The sequence below is a fragment of the Pleuronectes platessa genome, chromosome 9, assembly GCF_947347685.1.
Source record: "Pleuronectes platessa chromosome 9, fPlePla1.1, whole genome shotgun sequence".
In the NCBI taxonomy this organism is placed as follows: domain Eukaryota; kingdom Metazoa; phylum Chordata; class Actinopteri; order Pleuronectiformes; family Pleuronectidae; genus Pleuronectes; species Pleuronectes platessa.
Window position 1 is genome coordinate 21,460,792 of NC_070634.1, and position 19,059 is coordinate 21,479,850.

Below are 19,059 nucleotides of genomic sequence, written 5' to 3' on the forward strand. Positions count from 1 at the left end.
TGTAATATTCAGATAGAACTACAACACATGGAGACATACATAGATAAAGTACACACACACACACAAAATGTCTAATCATTTTATCAGCTAAACTTGTTTAGCTTATGGGTGAATATCTACATTAGATATCCTAAAGATATGACTTAAGTTAAATCAGAGTTTGTGGTGCTCTGTTAATTTGAAGGCTTTAATCCGACAGAGTTTTGGGAAACGGGCTAAGTAGTCGAATGTTTCTGTGCATGTCCTGCATGTCCCGTTGTCACCCTGCAGTGACATGTGCCAGCAAAATGATGCTAGAAATAGAATCTGCTATGCGGCATGAGGTAAAATACAAGGCTTACACACTGATAACTTTAGCCTTCTTCATTGGAAACATGCCCATCCATGTGTTAGCAACATGTCGCCCATATAGATTTACAGTTTGCTCTTACCAGTAATTTAAAAAGCAGTGATCCCTCCACCAGCGGGCACATCAGTCGAGCAGGTGGACTGTTGCCTCTCTGTGAGTGGGACTGCACTATACCCTGCATGGGCTCAGACATTAAATTAAACTATGACTCATTTATTAATGCAAAACAAAATTTTCATATGATCAAACCCTCAGTGACACAGATCCAGGGACAAGAAATGTCTCCTCTCAGTGCACCGGACACAATACACACTCAGAAAGCTGCAACTGTATAATATGAATCTTTATTGTATAAAATATGGCTTCATTTTATTAATTAATTATTATAGGCCTAGTATACTAAACTATACTAGAATATACTGTACTATACTATACTATACTATACTATACTATACTATACGATACTATACTATGCTATACTGTACTATGCTATGCTATACTATGCTATGCTATTCTGTATGCTGTATACGATGCTATACTATACTATACTTTACTATGATATACTATACTGCTATAGACTACTACACAAACCAGCGGGTTGGTGGTTCAATTCCTGGTGGTCGAAGTCTCCTTGGGAAAGACCCAACCCCAGATTGTCACACTTTTTTTTGTGTGAGAGAAAAAGTGCAGCATATAGCAGCACTGTATGAATGTGTGTGTGAATGTGGCTTGTAGTGTAAAGCACTGAGTGGTTTATAAGACTCAGAAAGTTTTATAATAATACAGTTCATTTACCATTTATCTACATCAACTAACTGTGCTCATGACTTCCTGTAATTAAAAGGTCAAACTGTTGTGTCATGTCCGATCATAGCTGTCATATGTTTTTCAAAATAAATACAACTAAGCCAGATGATGCTCCACTGGTGATATATGCATCCCTGTTATAAATGACCACATTGTGTGTGTGTGTGTGTGTGTGTGTGTGTGTGTGTGTGTGTGTCGGTGTGTGTGTCGGTGTGTGTGTGTGTGTCGGTGTGAGAGGAGTGTGTGAGAGGAGTGTTGGGGTCATTTGCTCCTAACAAAGAGAAATTGTCATTGTATTCAGATCAATTGCCTGATTAACCGTCTTTGTGTATTGATGGTGCTTAACAGCTGTGAGGTGGCAGCTGTCATGCGTTCTGCACACACACTGAACAGTCCATAAATTATTGAGATCCCAGGTTAAAGATTGCTCCCCGGGCCTCAGGCCATGCCTCCTCAGTGTGCACACAGTCTCTCTCCTTGGCTGCTGGCCCTCCTGGATGCTGCATTTCCCTGTGCAGTCTCACTGACAGGCTGGCAGCCCTCCCCCCTGGCTCAGGGACTCAGAAGCGCCTCATATGCGAGCAGAAATTGTGCTTATTCACCAGTCTCTGGGCTGACAGTTGCAAGAAGCTGCAGTGGAGTACAGGTTGTTTATATTCTGTGATTTGAAAGATGTGTAGGTCATGAAAAACATCAGACAATAGCCCCTGTACAAGACACAAAAACACAATCTGAGCAGCGGACAACGAAACAATAAGTGATGATTTATCTTTTAAAAAATGCAGGTTATGGTAGAACTATGAAAATAGATTTATTTACAGAACACTCAGTTGCCAGTTTATGTAAACTGTAAAAACCACTCTAGTCTAACAACGGCCTCGTGGAAAATTGCGGATATAATTATTTTTTTTGATATATTATACTTTTAGATAATTTTGTGATACCGATGTCTCTTAATATTATACTGAGAAATGCTTTTAATAATTAGTCTACCCTCTTTGCTGTATGATAACATAAGAAACACCTCTGGATGTTTTCTTAAAATTTTGTTTAAATACAAGAAAATCTAACTTAAAATAATCGATTTGCATGTAGACAGAAAATTATATATTTGAAGAAGCACACTTTGTTACTTGGCAATCCCCAAATATCTATATATTTTTTTAACAAAATTATAATAACAGGAACAGATTTACTTCTACTGTGTTAAGGAACCAACAGTTTGATACCTGTTCTTCATTATATTTTACAACCTCTATCTATCCAACTTGTTCTATGGAGTAACGAGAAACAAAGGACAGAAAGACATATCAACAAACACACAGACATTAGTCAGAAGTTGTACTTTATTGAGCAATTTAATCAAATGTATTACTTACTTAGTTATCAATGTCTTATACTGAAATATATTGGAGAATATTAATAATGAAATTGGAATCTTATAATTAATCATTATAAAAATAATAAAAGAAAGAATATGAAAAAGAAACCAGATACAAGTTAAAGTTGTACATGTGTTCGTATTTTTAATTAAGTTTACCTTTTTAATGTTATATATTTAATTAATTTATATTCAGTGGTTCAGCAGAAAAGCTTTTAATTTTTTTAAATCAGATAGGAACATAAAAACACGGACATCAGTAGTAACACGGACGACATTTACCTGCGCACAGTAGGCGGTTCTTAGAGAAGATTGACGGGTTGTCAACGAATAGGAATCTAAATACTCTCTCCGTTGTTGTTGCATTGGCCAATCACAGTCAGCGGGGGGAGGAACGGACTCACGAGGTGAAGTGTAAACAGTGGAGGCGGAATCAGTTGTTAGAGAAGCATGAGTCTGTGAATGAAGACTTCTCACAGGATTAAAAAACAAACACATGTGGATATTTAACAGTTTCCGTTCAGCTGCTAGGTTCAGCTCCACGGGTTGTTCAGGCTGAGGTGCACAGGGGGCAGGAGGGGGGGGGGGGGGGACTGTGTTCATCATGTTTGTCTTCCTCCTTCAGTCTCTGAAACCTGCCACAAGTCGCAGGTCTGGGGTCAGAGCTGTTTAGCCATGTTTCCACGTGTGGGTCGTGGAATGTGGAGAGCTGCCGTCCTCACGCTCACGAGCAGGTCTGTTTACAAATCTTGTACCTCTGCTCACAAGTGTGAATGTCAGTAAATTATCATGAGACAAAAATATAACTGATTTACATTCTGGAGCTGGACGATACAGCCCAAAATCATACAGAGATCAAAAGTCAATATCAGTTCCTATCACAGCAAATGTCACTTTCTTATTTCTTTTGAGTTTACAGACTGATTTTGGCTCCTGAGAGAAGGTTGTGGGTTGAACTCCTCTTTATTGGTACATCCTGGGTCAATTAACTTGCACAACGCATCCTCAATACACTGATATAGATTGAACATTTGTTGCTACTGATAGAAATTAGAAATTAGCCGTAATCAAAAGAATAAATAATAACATTAGCAGATATCTTGTGTAAAGAGAAGCAAATTTCCCTTTGATTTTAAAATCTATTAGCAAATAGAAAGGCTTGTTAATCTTTACCTTTAATGAGACTTCATTTACTTTATTCTTCTGATTATCCTGTATTTCTTTGTTCATACGATGTGTTGGAAGCTTAAGTAAGAACAAACATTGACTGACGTTATTAGTTTAACACATTATCAGAGTTTACAGTGCGTCTTATTATTTCCTCTTCTCCAGCAGAAGAACTCCAGCGTGCAGGCTACTGACCACCCGGGACTGCACCCCCCCATCTGCCCTGGCTGATGCCGAGACTATATTTTCACTGTCGTCGGGTCACGGCAGGTGTGGGGTCGCTGTGGTGCGAGTCAGCGGTCCGTCCTCAGCGACAGCACTGCGGTGCATGGCCGGGCTCACACACCGCCTTCCTCCTCCTCGCACCGCCATACTGCGCAGCATCACAGACCCCATTGGCAAAGAAGTGTTGGACCGAGGGCTCGTCATCTGGTTCCCAGGTCTGTTCCCTAGGACCACACACTCACACTCACACTCACACTCACACACACTCACTCACTCACTCACATTGGATTTGGGTTTTAGAATAAAATAAGTCTAATATTAGATGTTTGTTGTCATTCCACAGATAATTACCCATTAAATGAAATCATGAAATAACCCTTTTCAAGCAACCTTCCAAGTGTCAGTTGTGGTTTTTTGTATTGTCTTGAATCTAGCAATGACATAACAGGCCTGATTAGAAGTAAATGTTCCCCCACCGTGAAGGAACAAATTATATTTAAGCTATTGTATGATCCTTTGAAATCAAAATACAAACTCTCCAGCTCTGTGTGAGGACCTTGTTGAGTCAAACCAAACCAACTCTATTACTAAATATTAACGTCAGGTCCCGTCCTTCCAACCACTGAACATTTGAACATTTGCACTACACTGCTACTTTTTTTACTACTGTATTATCCCGCCTATAGTATATTCATATTTATATATTTTTATATATTTATCTTGCTCAAAGTTCTTATATCATACAATACCTGTTAATACTGTACTATTCCATATATATCTCTTACTGCTCATAGTTCTTATATCATACAATACCTGTTAATACTGTACTATTCCACATATATTTCTTACTGCTCATATCTATTTATTTACATTCCACTTTAAATACGCACAACACTCTGCACTACTGCCTTTTTTTTTGCACTTCTAGTTAGATGCTAAACTGCATTTCATTGTATTTGTACTTGTACTGTGTACTTGTACTATGACAATAAAGTTGAATCTAAATCTTTAGAAAACGTCACTAACCTACAAGCTACAACTGATCTGTTTTATCTTATCATATCATTTAACCTTGTGATTATCTGAAGTTTTATCAGTGTCACCCACTTTTAGTTTAATGAGGGTATTTCTAAACATTTAAACTTTTACGTGCTGTATTTATAAAAATGTAATAATCTCGTGTCTCTTGTGTTCTTGTCATCAGCTCCTCACAGTTTCACGGGAGAGGACAGTGTGGAGTTCCACATCCACGGTGGTTCTGCTGTAATTACTGCTGTGTTACAGGCTCTAGGTAACGTCCAGTTCTCTTAATGAATCTGATATAATGCAGTATGATACAAACAAACAGTCTCCTTATTGCTTTGCAGGGCATCGATGGTATATTGGTCTTTATAGCCCAAAGCTCTCAAGCTCTAAGCCTGCAGGAAACTTCTAAATATAGATTCTAGTCGAATCCTTCAGCTGTCCATCACTGTGACTTCAAAGAGGAGTCTGACACATGCATTCCTGTTTCTATGAAGCTTATAAGATTTGTCTTGGCAAGTGTAGCAATCCTCCTGTGATTGACAAGTAATATTCTCACTGCAGTTCTCCCACAGACCTTCTAGAGGGCAGTGTTGGATAATAAGAAATGTTTAAATCCATCACTCAATATAAGGATATTATGGGTCAGGGAAAGTTAAATAAAACACAAGATGTCACAAGAAATTTGTGTATGATTCTTATTTTGTCAAATTAAAATGTTTTCAAAGTGTTGGTGAGGTTATGACCAGCCAGCAGAATATTGGATAGAATATTTTGCCGTTGTTAACAGATCGTGACCTTCATTTGCCGAATGGTTCTGTGCGCACCATTGTCTCCCCCTGATGAGACTTGGAAAATGTTTGAGAAAACACTGAAGACCTCTTTGTCGTGAACCCTGAGTGACACATTGACCCTGTTTTTCATCCTCCTCTGTTTGTGTGTGTGTACGTGCGCGCACGTGCACGCTTTGTGTGCATGATGCATGGCCTCCTCGGACCTCATTTAGGTTTTTATGTTTGTATGCTGTGTTTGTGTTTCTCAGGAAGCGTGCCTGGCATGAGGCCTGCTGAAGCTGGGGAGTTCACGCGGAGAGCATTTCAAGCCGGGAAACTGGGTTTAACAGAGGTCGGTCAAGATGAAGATGTAAAAACACTCGGACAGATCTGTGCAGATTTGAGTTTTCCTGAGTCAATTTACAGATTTCATTTGGAATAAACAGGGTCAGAAACACTCAGGGAATTCAAGGTCATTCAAGGTCCTGTTTAGCATCTTTTGGCCTTTGCTGTTGATGAATGAATCAGAGCAGCTCCTGTTGTTGTTTTTGAAAAGCAGCCAAGTATAAAGCTGTAAGTGTTAATAAGGGCCTGTTGAGGATATTCTGTGTATAATGTTCATGCTATCATGATTTAGATTTCTATATATATTCTATTTACATTGGATATATTATCTCTCTTTTTTATATTGTGTTTATACAGTGGTTTTACTTATTTAGTTCTTTTGTTTTCAGGTTCTGTTTTCATTCTCACATTTGCTGCTGTAAAACAGCAAATGACTCCGTAATGGGACGAATAAAAAATCATCTTATCTTAATTTATAAATTGGCAAATGCGTTTTTACAATTGAATAAAATTTGTCCTAATTATAATCCCTTCAAGGAAGGAAAACCTGGGTGTTGGAAAACAGGTCCCTAGGTAAAACCGAAAGAACGTTGAAAAGTCAGTTGTTTTGATAACCAAGAGGATGATTGGAGAACATTTTTCCCAAAATATATGTATATACTGTAGATTATTCACCATTACAATGTATAACAGGTACTTCTCTTGTTATAATATTAACGTTTACAATGCTGCTTGAAGGTGGAGGGACTCGGGGATCTGATCCATGCTGAGACGGAGGCCCAGAGGAGACAGGCACTCAGGCAGATGTCCGGAGACCTGGGACGCCTCTACCAGGACTGGAGCCACAGACTGAAACGGGTAGGTCGAGCATTTGGACCTGAAAGACAGGTCACAGACACAGAGGTTTATAAACCTGCAGACAGATGTTTTCATCTGGATTACTGATGAGAATCTACCTGACGCAGGCCCTAATCATGTTCATGGATAAGGTCATTTTTTTAAAGTGTTATTCACATTACACAGCAAATGTCTATGAACAGTGGTGATCCATTAGGAGTGACCTACACAAACAGCGGATGGAAGAAACAGCCGACTTCCTAATTGGCTAACTGGCTGTTTTTCCTTCACTTAAAAGACGCAGTGCACAAGTCAACAACATATTCAACATACGTCTTGTTATGTTTAGAGATTTTAATGAATAACTTTTACATATGATAAATATTTAAGTCATTTCATATTTACTCTAGAAATCTGCTTATTCAATGGTCTTTCAGTCGAATGTTTGATGATCACACATCATTGTTTTCTCAGAATCTCTGCTTGCTTTCTGGTTTTGACCTGTGATCACACTGGGTTTGTTCTGGTCCGTTACGTGACTCGGACTCTGCCAGATGTTTTCATTGAACTGACAGATTTACCAGTTGTCTGCGTGCAATCGTGCGTTAGCTTCACAGCAGCAACAAGCCCAAATCCTGGAACTCTCCCTGGAGAGACATGTTCATGTCTGGTGTTTTGGAAATTACCTGTCGGGACCATGACTGTAGGTCAGGCCTCAGTATTTTCACACCCAAACAATACTTTCTGAGTTTTTTTAATGTAACTCTGCAGCTGCTCTTGCTCCACACTGTTGATGGATTAATTAACAGGGCTCTGAGGCTTCCTGTTTTCATGTGACTCACATGTGAAGCGCGTTTCTGTTTTCTGTTCAATACTGATAATCAAAATACTGATGTGTATGCACGTGTAGATACTTATCTGACATCCTCTCCTGCCCTGGAAAAATAACAGTAAACAAACAAAACAAAAGCAAAAGTCAAAGGGAAAAATACAATAAAAGAAAGAAAAGAAAAAACTTTTACTCAACAAAAGGAAATCCAGCCTGGAGTTAAGAGGACACAGGCAACATACTGATGGGACTGCTTCATTAATTGAGGATATTTTATTATATATATATTTTTCATGTCAAAAACTTTAGTCTATTCAGTTGAAAGAGGTTGGGATTTTTTACTTTCATTAATAAAAGGAATACTATTAGTACTGCTACCATTATTACTAAGTAGTAACTTAGAACAGTGGTTTTAACAGTAAAATATAACTGATCATGTAAGTGTAAACATTTTATTTCACTTCCAGTAAAGTTTTTCCACAACTCTACTGTTTGTTCCCTTCCAGTAAACCTGTTTTTACATATATTAAAATAAATGTCAAATTAACTTCATTTATGAAAGTTGCCATGTGATGATATCAGAGACGTCTGCTCCCTGTTCTGTGTAGATCTTTACTGTCCTGGCCTCTGAGCTGCTGATCGACCCTGTCAAGGGGTTAATTTGGACTTTCCTCAGGAAAGCCACTAGTAAGCATCCAGTGTCTCAGCTCTATTTTTGACTTTTCAAAGAACAAGAGGTTTTAAAAAAGCATCGCCTGCAATCCAACTCGCTGCTGTTCCACCTTCTCTCAAGTGACTTTTTAATGTTTTTTCCATCTCTGGGCATCTGGCTCTGGATTGTTTTGGATGAATTAAAGATGAATGCAAAGACTCAGAGGGGCGATGAGCCCTGTGTGACCCGTACAAACTCTAATCAGGCAAACCCAAGGGTTTAATTAATGCAATTTTATAATGATGTCATCATGATGTCATTCAGAAGTGGGATTATCCTACCATATCTTTAAGAATAATTTTTTTTATCCATACAAACTTTAGGTCTACAGTCCCATAGGAGGTAGAGATACCTTGAAAAATGCATTTTGGACCTAGAAAGTTACTCAGCAGAGCTCACATCTCCACAGTCCCTTTATGAAAACACATTTACATTCACTCATCAACTTATTTGATTTAATCAACCAACTATCAGTCCCCTAAATAAGCTTCCTTCTAACTTTTGTTATCATCAAGATCCATGAATTATTCTCACACACACACACACTCACAGAGAGCAGGCAGTAAATCAACATACTGATGTGTTCTGTGCAGCAGTATTGTTTTTCTTATCTACACAGTATCCTGTATATACTGTGCATAGAGCGGGTCACTGTTGACGTCAATGTATTTAGTGGAGGAGTTTGTTTAGTGAACAGACTCGGATGCATGGTTGTCTTGCACCACTTGGTACTTGAGTCAAAGCCCCGTTGGTATTTTGTTGCTGTGAACTTTCTGCATATAAACTGTTAGACAACTTATTTGCAATACATCACATTCATTAATAAGACTCCCCGTGAAGCTCCAGGCTGCTCTTTACCCTGATATGATGGCTTCAGTGACGCTGGGTGTTTCTTGTTTACAACTCCTGAAAGAGGGTGAGGGTTCCTTTACCTCTCAGTGAGTCACCCAAGAGCAGCAGGTCACTGACCGCACATGAGCACCTCAACTCAGTGGATTCCAGCCAAACCCTCCTCCACTGTGAGAATCTGTGGAACCAGGAGTCTTGCAACACTTTGGCACCGGATCCGAAACAGTGGTCCAGGTCTTCTCCCCTGAGAAGCTCTGCTGAGCAGCTTGTCAGCAGCTTTCTGAAGACAGTTCCAAGAAGCAATCAGATCCAGGCCTTTATTTTGTTCTCTGGAAATCCAATTCATAGGAAGTATACCATCTGTATAATGCTGTGGGTCAAACCCTCATCTAACAACCAAACAATGCAGCTTTTTTGGGCTTCCCACTTCTGTGAAAGGATTAATGAATCTGACGCTTCCTGTTTTTGTGCAGCTATACCACTGTTGTGTTCCTGTCCAGACGTGTCACTCAAGATACTGATCAGTTAATACACTGATGATCTACAGATATATATAGTAAAGCAGCAGCATGCTGAATACTTGTGTTGGTGAACACTTCCAAATACAAATTGTGAGACCCAAATGATTAGTCTGTGACTATAAATATTTTATGTTAATTAATTGGTTACCTCTGTTTAAGTATCACCTGCTTCACTAGAACAAATCTACGTAAACTATAAGCTATCCAGACTTATTTTAAATGAGTTTCCTGTTCACAGCCAGTCCTGCTTGTCTTTCAACACACAAACAAACGTAGAAATAGACAAATAGAATGTTTTTATGGCTTCAAATTTAAAATGGGATGACACATGTTTCAGCCTCTTCTCATGTCTCTTCTTTGTTCTGCTTGTGTCACAGTGTCTGGCTCATGTCGAGGCCTTCATCGACTTCAGTGAGGATGAACTCATCGAGGACGGGGTCTTAAACCAAGGTATGTGTGCACGTTGTCCTAACAGAAAAATAACAGGGCTGTCGTCCCTGGGGCTTCGGAGGGAGGCATGCGGGTCTGAGGGCTTTCTCTTTAAAGCAAGAGGAGCCCGGCTGTCTTCCTGTTTGGATCTTGAAATGCCATCGTGTGAGCTGGCTGCACAGTGGGGAGAAGCTAAAGTCATCCAACTGCTCATAGGCCAATTTCCTTTAGGATGTGTGGATGGAGGAGCAGAGGGACAGTAAAAGCATTTGTCTCACCTTCAAAGGGAACCTGCCATGCCACTCACAGGAGTAACGCTGCCAGCAGCATCGTCTGTACGGCCAGGTTTCCCATGCTTTCAGTGTATGTAAGGTTTTCTGTGTGTGTGTGTGTCTGGTGTGTCTGGTGTGTGTGTGTATGTGCACATAAGAGGGATGTCCCCCCTGAGACTGTCGCCTACTGTCTGGCACTGACGCAGCTCTTCACAGAGCCTCACAAGCTGTGAAGTTGCGACACAATAAACCCTGGGAACTAGTGTTTGTTGTGGTAGCACGAAATGTTGGCTCATCCCCCGGAGCAAATAATAATAGACTATGATCCGTAAATAGAAAAACTGGCATTAAACATTCTATTTCCCCCTACAAAGAAACTGCATTTCACATCATTTCCTTCACATCTGAAGTTTTATCTCAAGTCTAAATCTTTAAGAAGTTTTATTCATTCTTTTTAAGAAAAACGACTTATTGTTGACGCAGTGCATTGTCAAACACACTTTTCCGCTTCAGTCCGTGACCCATTTATCGTCTAGACGAAGGGTGTCAGACGCAGGACGACGGGCTCCTTTCCTTCAAAGGACAGAAATTCCTTTTTCAAGGCCACAAACGTCAAGTTGAACGTGAAGCCGGCGTCATGTCCTGTTCCCGCCTCTGTCTCCGTCTCGCCCCCCCGCAGTGGACACGTCGGTGAGCTGTTTACGAGCAGAGATGGAGCAACACCTAAAGGACGAGAGGAAGGGCGAGCGGCTTCGCAGTGGAGTTCAGGTGGTCATCGCCGGAGCTACTAACGCGGGGAAAAGTAGCCTCCTCAACACACTCTGTAAGAGAGCCAAGGGAACCAGTGAACACACACACAAACCAGTGAACACACACACACACACAGGAGATACATCTAGAAACAGGCATCAGTCTGATTTTGAAATAAGAATCTGTTGACAATAGAAACCAAATGATCAGGATTTTTGGGAATAAAATAATTACCAATTTCCTACTCACCATGTTCAAGTGGAGATGTATCACATGCACATAAATAAATTAACATTTTCTTTGTTTAATGTTGTAACGTTAATGTTAACATTCTGATTCTAAATCACTGTGGTCATTAGGTGTCGACCCGAATGAAACCCCTGTTGTTTATGGTGTGAGGTTATGTTTGTCTATGATATTGTATCCTGAAATCATTAGGAAGCACATTATATAAACTATCCAGAGTGGAGGCTTGGCCGGGGCTCCTCACAGCTTCCTATCAGAATAATAGGGTTATTTATCAAATTCAAGATAAAATGGCGTTATCCTTTCCTGTGCTGATTATTCTTCCCTTGGGCCAGACGGCACAGACGAGTAATAATGAGCTGTCAGCGGCGGTGGATGTGGGATTCATTGGCGTCTTGGACCCGTGAAGTTCCTGAATAAAGAAAAACGGAAAGGATGACGGAAGAACTCCCCTGTTGTGTTTGGACAGCACAGAACTTCTGTTTAAAAAATTAGTAGAAGAGTTAATGTTACAGGAAAAATCCTTTCTTCTTCATTAATGATGATCAATTTAATACGACAAAATGAAGACAATTTACACAGAAACAACTATTTTGTGAGAAACCCTTTAGATTCCATGATAGATGATGGCTATATAAAGGAGACTGCAGTGACCTTTACTTTCCTCTGAAATACTCACTAGAGCATAAAATGTGCAAAATGATTCCTTGGCTGGAAACAGTCTTGAACAAATACATTATTTACTCCTGTTAAAGGAAATTACCTTTGTTTTTTCAACATTGAATTCTACATATTTGAACAGTTTATTTAAAGTTGTATATCTTCAGTAGAAGACAAAATAGCAAAATGACCTCAGGGCTGAAAACTACAGATTTGGTGAGAAGAAAGTCAGAAAGATTTGAGCTTTGAGTCCAATCCTCCCCAATAAAACAGCTAAACCTCATCCTTTACCTTTTTTAAATCCAGGCCAGAGACCTGCTGCCATTGTGTCCCCCATTGCTGGGACCACCAGGGACATAGTGGAGACGGCTCTGGACATCGGTGGCTTCCCCGTCCTCCTGAGTGACACGGCCGGCCTCAGAGACAGCTCGGACCTGGTGGAGAGAGAGGGCGTCCGCCGGGCTCGGGAAAGGTAGAGAGCAAAGTGAACAGTTTTAATCGGTTACATAACTTTCCCTCAAGATTTGGATGAAGTCGACCAACAATCCTGAGAAATCACAAATAATATTTTGAATATCTGACTTCAGGATGCAGTGTAACTTCACAGAACAATAGAAATGTGTAGAGAACTGCTCTGCTGCTTCAGCCACTGTTTGAATGTGTATAATATAACAGAACTAAATGAGGCTGGGTACCAGTGGAATATGTCACTGGGAACAAAGGAAGGAAGAACTAAGTCAATTGTTTTCCCTTGTACATCATGCTATATTTTTGTAATGTCTGTGAAACCGCCCGAGTTTATTTTATGCTGAGCTACAGTTATAAATACACGGGACAAACACTCTCAGGAGGTTGCGTAACGATGAGCCACCTTTCCTCGCTGGGGAGCTTTTCACCGTTGAGAGGTTCTTCATGTGTGATGTAGAGAAAAGGACATATAAGGCCTTTTACTAGCAGCTACTTCCACTGTTTACACCAGGGAAGAATAGCCGAGCTCGTGGCACCCGTCATCCCGGCTGTATCACAAACAGACAAACACGCAAGTAGAACCCGGTTCACATGACTCATACATGCATCAACTCTGATACGTGTTCAGTGACATGTTTCATTACATGGGTTTGGTTTTGGAGAGTTAAAAACACATAACACACTCCCCCATTGATTATTTATTGATTATTTATCAGCGAATGTTTCCTGTATTTATAGAAAGTTGCATTAATGCAGCTGTAAAAAGAAAACAGCTCCAAGTTTGAAAATAAGTCTTTTCTTTATTTACAGTTGATTTAAGTGCGTAACCACAGTGTTTCTCTCTGAACTTAAGTTCTTCAGTAAATATTCAGAATAAAATATAATCATCTTAAAAATAGACAAATATGAACTACAATGGCACTAAGTAGACTTCATACCTCCGCCAAGGCCCAACAGTCCTACTCACACCTCATATAAACCATAATACCATAAATTGCATAATAAATACCAAAAAACGGAGGAGTGGGGCAGAGGTAAATATTTTCCACAGTTCTGGCAAGTGGAAAAGCATCACACAGCAATGACTTGTCAAATGACTTCACTGAAAATACCACTAATGGAAAAAAAATATATGAAATATATATATCAGATTACTAAAATACCTGTTTCGGTGCAAATATTTTGTAAATCTTTGGCTGTTTGTTTAAGTTAAGTGTAGGAAGGGTGGGCAGTTTATGTTCTGTGGGGAACTGTTGTGTGCAGGGAGCAGGTCAGAGGCTCGTGACCTGGGTCACTACAGGAAGGACATGGTAAGTACAAGCATCCGCTGCTGCTGCTGCTGCTGCTGATGGGTCACAGTGAGACAGAGCTGCAGAGTAGGGGAGAGCGGGGTAATGTGGGAATTTTTTTACATTTGCTCCCCTCTAGGCAAGCTAAAATGATATATCAGTTAAATTTACACATTTCCCATTAATTCAGGATGTTTTCTAGCAATGGAAATGATCAGAATGTCTTCAGGACAAAGGGCAGTGAAAATATGATTGTTTTAAAAATGTGGTCTTGAGTCCCACTTTACCCCGTAGCCGGGGTAAAGTGGGACTTTAAAACTACCATAAAACTACCATAACAACACATGTTGTAATAGTTACAATACCGACAGCTAGATTGACAACCACTCATATCGACTAGTAACAGAATCATGGGGATTTGTCAATTAAGCACATTTATGATTATTATGATTCATGTGATCTCTTGCACACCCTAGCTTACCGGCACATTGTTTCTCTGTCCAATTGGCAGGGACAGGGATATTGTTTTTCTCTGCGTATTAAAATGGCAATCACCCCTCTCCATCTCTGCGAGGGGTGTTTGGCCCCAGGTTGTCTTCCTGGTGTGTAATTTCTTGGCATGATGGCTTTTCTACAATGTTTATGACATTAAAAATAAAACATATATAATGTAATATAACACTAAAATATGTTTAAGACTAAACTTAACTTGTGCTTCATGGTGGGGTAAAGTGAGACACTGTCCCACTTTACTCCACAGCATTTGTCCCACTTTACCCCAAAGCCACAATTTTAGAAAAACAACATCTTTTATCAATTCAGGCTAATCTTCAGCTAGCATCAATCACATGGTTTTATATGTTGGAAGTTCACCAACATGTATGATATAAGTTTTTCTACCTGATTCAATTTGCTTTGACACAACAGTTGATTAAGTTCAAAGCAAGAAAATTTACTTTTACATGCAAAAAACACATTTATGTGAAAAAACATACTTTCCACAGCACCAGCACCAACTTCTCCTTCATGGCAAGGGGGGAATGGGAGGGGCTTGAAAACATAATAGTCACATGACCACAAATGTGTTCCGTTGCCTAGATACAGGGGGTGTTTCACATTACCCGCTCTCCCCTATTTCATAAAAATATTATTACAATATTTGTCTTATTTTCCATTTCTCAGATATATATATAGCACTTGTATTATCCGTTAATGTGTCAATACATCACTCTGTATAATATTGATCGCCCATTCAAGAGTAAACTGGCAGAGGCAACAGTAGAGGTGCAGTTATTTACTGTAGTGAAAGGTGGTGTGCTGTGTGATGTGTGTTGACAGAGAGAGTCCACAAATCCACACAAATCCTTAGAGGACAGACCCCAAACCACTGCTCTAAGATGTCTCACTGGTGGAGAACAAATATAAAACATTAATGCAGTGATAGCTACTCTCAAATTTTCCATGTTCCAAAAACTCATTATCAACTCTTTTACTGAAAACTATGACGGATGTACATACGATGACTGATAAGATGGATGGGTTTCATTTTCTCTGATTTAATTCATTTAGAAAACTTTAAATTAACTTTCAAATGACGGAAGGTGAATCATACGATATTAAAAACTCAAGATATTTATCTCTGGTTATCTCATGTCAGTATAATTCCAGTTCTCCCCTGAGCACCCAGACCTCCTGGCTTCCCAGCAGACGTGATGGATATTCTGTGATCAACTCCTTGTTTCCAGGGTGGAGCAGGCAGATCTGACTCTGGTGGTTGTGGACTGTGCTCAAGTTCCCACTGACGCTCAGCAGGCTGCAGCTTTCCTGCAGGGACACCTGAGGAGTGTGCTGCCCGCCCAGGAGCCGACTGACACAGGTATCGTGATGTGGCATCTTCGTTTGGGGAGACTCTCAGAGAGACTTAAAGGCTCTTCACAAGAAAACTAAATAAAATAATTAGTTTCAGCCACAAGTAGCATCATTTAAAGATGGTAGGTTAATCCAGGTCAGGGAGTCACTTTAAATATTCAGACAGAAATGGGCCTGAGGGAGAAATAACTGAGTCGTTGGTGTTGCAGAAAAGAAAATATACAATTTGACTTAAAGTGTTTTAATCATGATCATTTTCCTGTGTGGTGACAGCGTATCCTGCAGACAGGTGTCTCCTGGTGGTGAATAAGACCGACCTGCTGCCTGAAGGTGAGAGACAGAAGCTGGACACGGAGCTGAGACAGGTCCCTGGACTTCCTCCTGTCTGTCTCATCTCGTGTCACACTGATGAAGGACTGCAGGACTTCCTCACGCTGCTGCACAGCTCCGTCAAAACTCTGTAAGGAGTCTTTATTCATCATGTTGTCTTGTGTCATATCATATATATTATATATGTGTGTTAGATCACATTGAAAGGAAAAACAGGACTTGATAAGTGACTGAAAGTTCGTACATTTATATCCAAATCACAATATCTGTATCTCCCTCACAGATGTTTGTGCACTGTTTGTAAGTTTTAAATGATTGATATCATACACCAAATTCAGAAATGCTCTAATCCTGCTCTACGCTACATTTAAATAAATAAAAAAATTAAAGAATGATTCGGATGTGAATTGATCCTTTAAAAAATCTGATGTATGTAGAGTGGTGTGTGAGTCTGGTTTTCAACATTTCCAAACCAAAAGCAAAGTAATGGGTTTTATTGCTCATCTGTTTCATGTTGTTCCCTGACTTCCCCTCTAGGTGTGGCGACCCCCTGTCTGGCGGCCCCACCCTGACCCAGGCTCGCCACAGGGCCCACCTGCAGCAGTGCGTGGCGGCCCTGGCTCAATACAAAATGTACCGGGACTCCGACCTCGCTCTGGCAGCCGAAGGCGTCCGGTTGGCTCTCACCAGCCTGGGCCGGATCACTGGCCGAGTCGGGGCCGAGGAGATCCTGGACATCATCTTCAAAGATTTCTGCATCGGAAAATAGTCCGATGAGATGTGGTGAAAACATGAAAAACATGTGATAATCGCCTGCTCGGAGAGGAAAGCTGGGCTCTCCTGTCGTCCCAGTTGGACCAGTAAAGACATTGAGACAAAGGGGCACGACCTCGGCTTCGTGCCAGACTGAAGAGAATAAAACTTGTGTTGTTGGCTGCAGAAAATGCCTCTTCTCCCAAGACACAAACATGTTTGTTTTCTCTCTGCTTTTTTTAATGGACTGAAATAGTTCCAGCGTGATGACAGGTGCCTCAGAGGCCCCGTGTGCCGGGTCAGTGTTTGGCTCGTCTTGAGTCGTAATGTAAAAATAGATTTTCAGTTCCTTTGATATGTGAATACATGTATTGGGCTCCAGGGTCACAGCACAGCGGCCAAGAGGATTTAAAGTGAAGCCAGCTGCAGACTTCTGAAGGTCACACACTCACATGATTGGATGTTTACTTGCTCTGCAGGACAATGATGGATTTGTTTGGGGAGCAGGTATCGTTTCAGCTGAGAGAGTGTGTGTGTGTGTGTTTGTGTGTGTTTGATGAGAAATTGAATTTGCCATTTGTTGTGTTATATGTTTTATTTAACCATTTAAAATTGGTGAAATGTTCATACATAATAAATGTCCCAGTGGATCCTGGATGTTTAAATAATTTTGTGTGTGTTTTTGTAACAAATCAAATTTTTCATAAGGACGACTTTACAATTGTATCTTGTAGTTGTTATGGTGAAAGTTTTAGAGTTACACACTTACACATCCATTGGTCATGTGTTTCTGTCTACCAGGCAAATTTCTGTAAGAAAGTTGAGTTTTTTCCCTCAGTCCCCCCCCCCCCCCCCCCCCCCCCAATAGAGTGAGACGTAACAGACCTACAGTGTGGAGACAGTGGGACAGCCCCAGGTCCCCTCTGTGGGAAAGGTTTGCTTTAGGAGGCAATGCTCTCTGTCGCCTTTGTTCTCCTGTCAATCTGGCCTTAATCAAATATTTATGTTTCCCTGTTGACCTCCTGACCCTTCTTCCCCAGTTGGTTTCTTGCCTCCCAGTCTCTGACGACATTGGCCCTACTGTACACCAGCCCGACTGCCCATCTCCCTGGCTTTGTGTCCCCTTCGCCTGCGGCTCTGTTACCTGACCTTTCCTCTTTCCGCTCTGCCCTGTCAGCCGTTTCGTCCTCTTTCATGCTCCCTCTGATTGATCGCGACACGGGGGAAGTTCGGGCTAAAAGGGTTTCGTGCTGTCGTACAAATTAGAGGCCGTAAATTTTGGGGCCCTGTTCCTTTCAAAGGTGACGTTTGTGTGTTATATATCCTGCAGATTGTTCTGTTTACCACAACACAATACTTTTTCCCTTTTGTGCTTTGTTACCAAAAATAGTGTATTATTTAATTCCTCACTTTTACAAATGTCACATGTTTTAGCCTTAGCGGCCGAGTAGCTTAATGAACCCTGATGATGGACACTTAAGCTGTAACACCAGCTCAGGTCCAACTAAAATATCTGAACAACTATTAAATGATTTCCCAAAAGAGACACAGACACTTATCGCCCCTTCAGGATCAATTTGATTAATTTCAGTGATCTTTAGCCAAACTAAACTAATGCTAAGCTAAGATGGCTAACATGATAAACATCAGCATGTTATCATCGGCAACGTGTTGTTGATCGCTCCACTTATCGTCAAGCACCAGGTGAAGTTTTTACACTTCTTTGATCAGATATTATGATATTTACATCAACCTCAGCTGTGTGGTTTGGTTATTAGCTGCTAACATTTGATCCGATCATCTTCAGGGCACTTTGAAAAATCCACTGATTAATTCTATTTCAGTCTTTGATTAACTAACTGACAGATACACTTATTTGAATAAAGTTTGAATTAAATTAAAAATCACTTGATACTTGTGACTATATATATCTATATATATAGATATATAGATATATATATACATTTAATTCCATTTAATTCCATAAAATGCAAATGTCAAAAAGACGAACTTTAGTCACAATATGAATGGTTTTTCATAATAAATATAATACATTTGTACTTTTAAATGTTAAAATAAATATTTGGGGAGTTGACTCGACCCATTTGTGTGACAGACTGTTGTTCAGTACTGACAAATGGCCGGAGCTGTTAGTTTCTGTCCTGTCAGTTTCCT

General features: G+C 40.2%; 1 protein-coding gene across 2 annotated transcripts; it reads left to right on the top strand.

Moving 5' to 3' along the window:
• The first annotated feature begins 2,931 nt into the window (after positions 1-2,931).
• Positions 2,932-17,534, top strand: gtpbp3 (GTP binding protein 3, mitochondrial). 2 transcript variants are annotated; one of them, XM_053431445.1, is made up of 11 exons: positions 2,932-3,271; positions 3,870-4,144; positions 5,134-5,220; positions 5,995-6,077; positions 6,809-6,928; positions 10,196-10,268; positions 11,199-11,342; positions 12,482-12,647; positions 15,678-15,808; positions 16,075-16,261; positions 16,669-17,534. In XM_053431445.1, the coding sequence occupies exons 1-11, from the start codon at positions 3,213-3,215 to the stop codon at positions 16,898-16,900; spliced, it is 1,557 nt and encodes a 518-aa protein (XP_053287420.1). In that variant the 5' UTR covers positions 2,932-3,212; the 3' UTR covers positions 16,901-17,534. The 2 variants fall into 2 exon arrangements, with proteins under 2 accessions (XP_053287420.1, XP_053287421.1); XM_053431446.1 differs by having other exon boundaries at positions 3,873-4,144.
• The last annotated feature ends 1,525 nt before the right edge of the window (positions 17,535-19,059 follow it).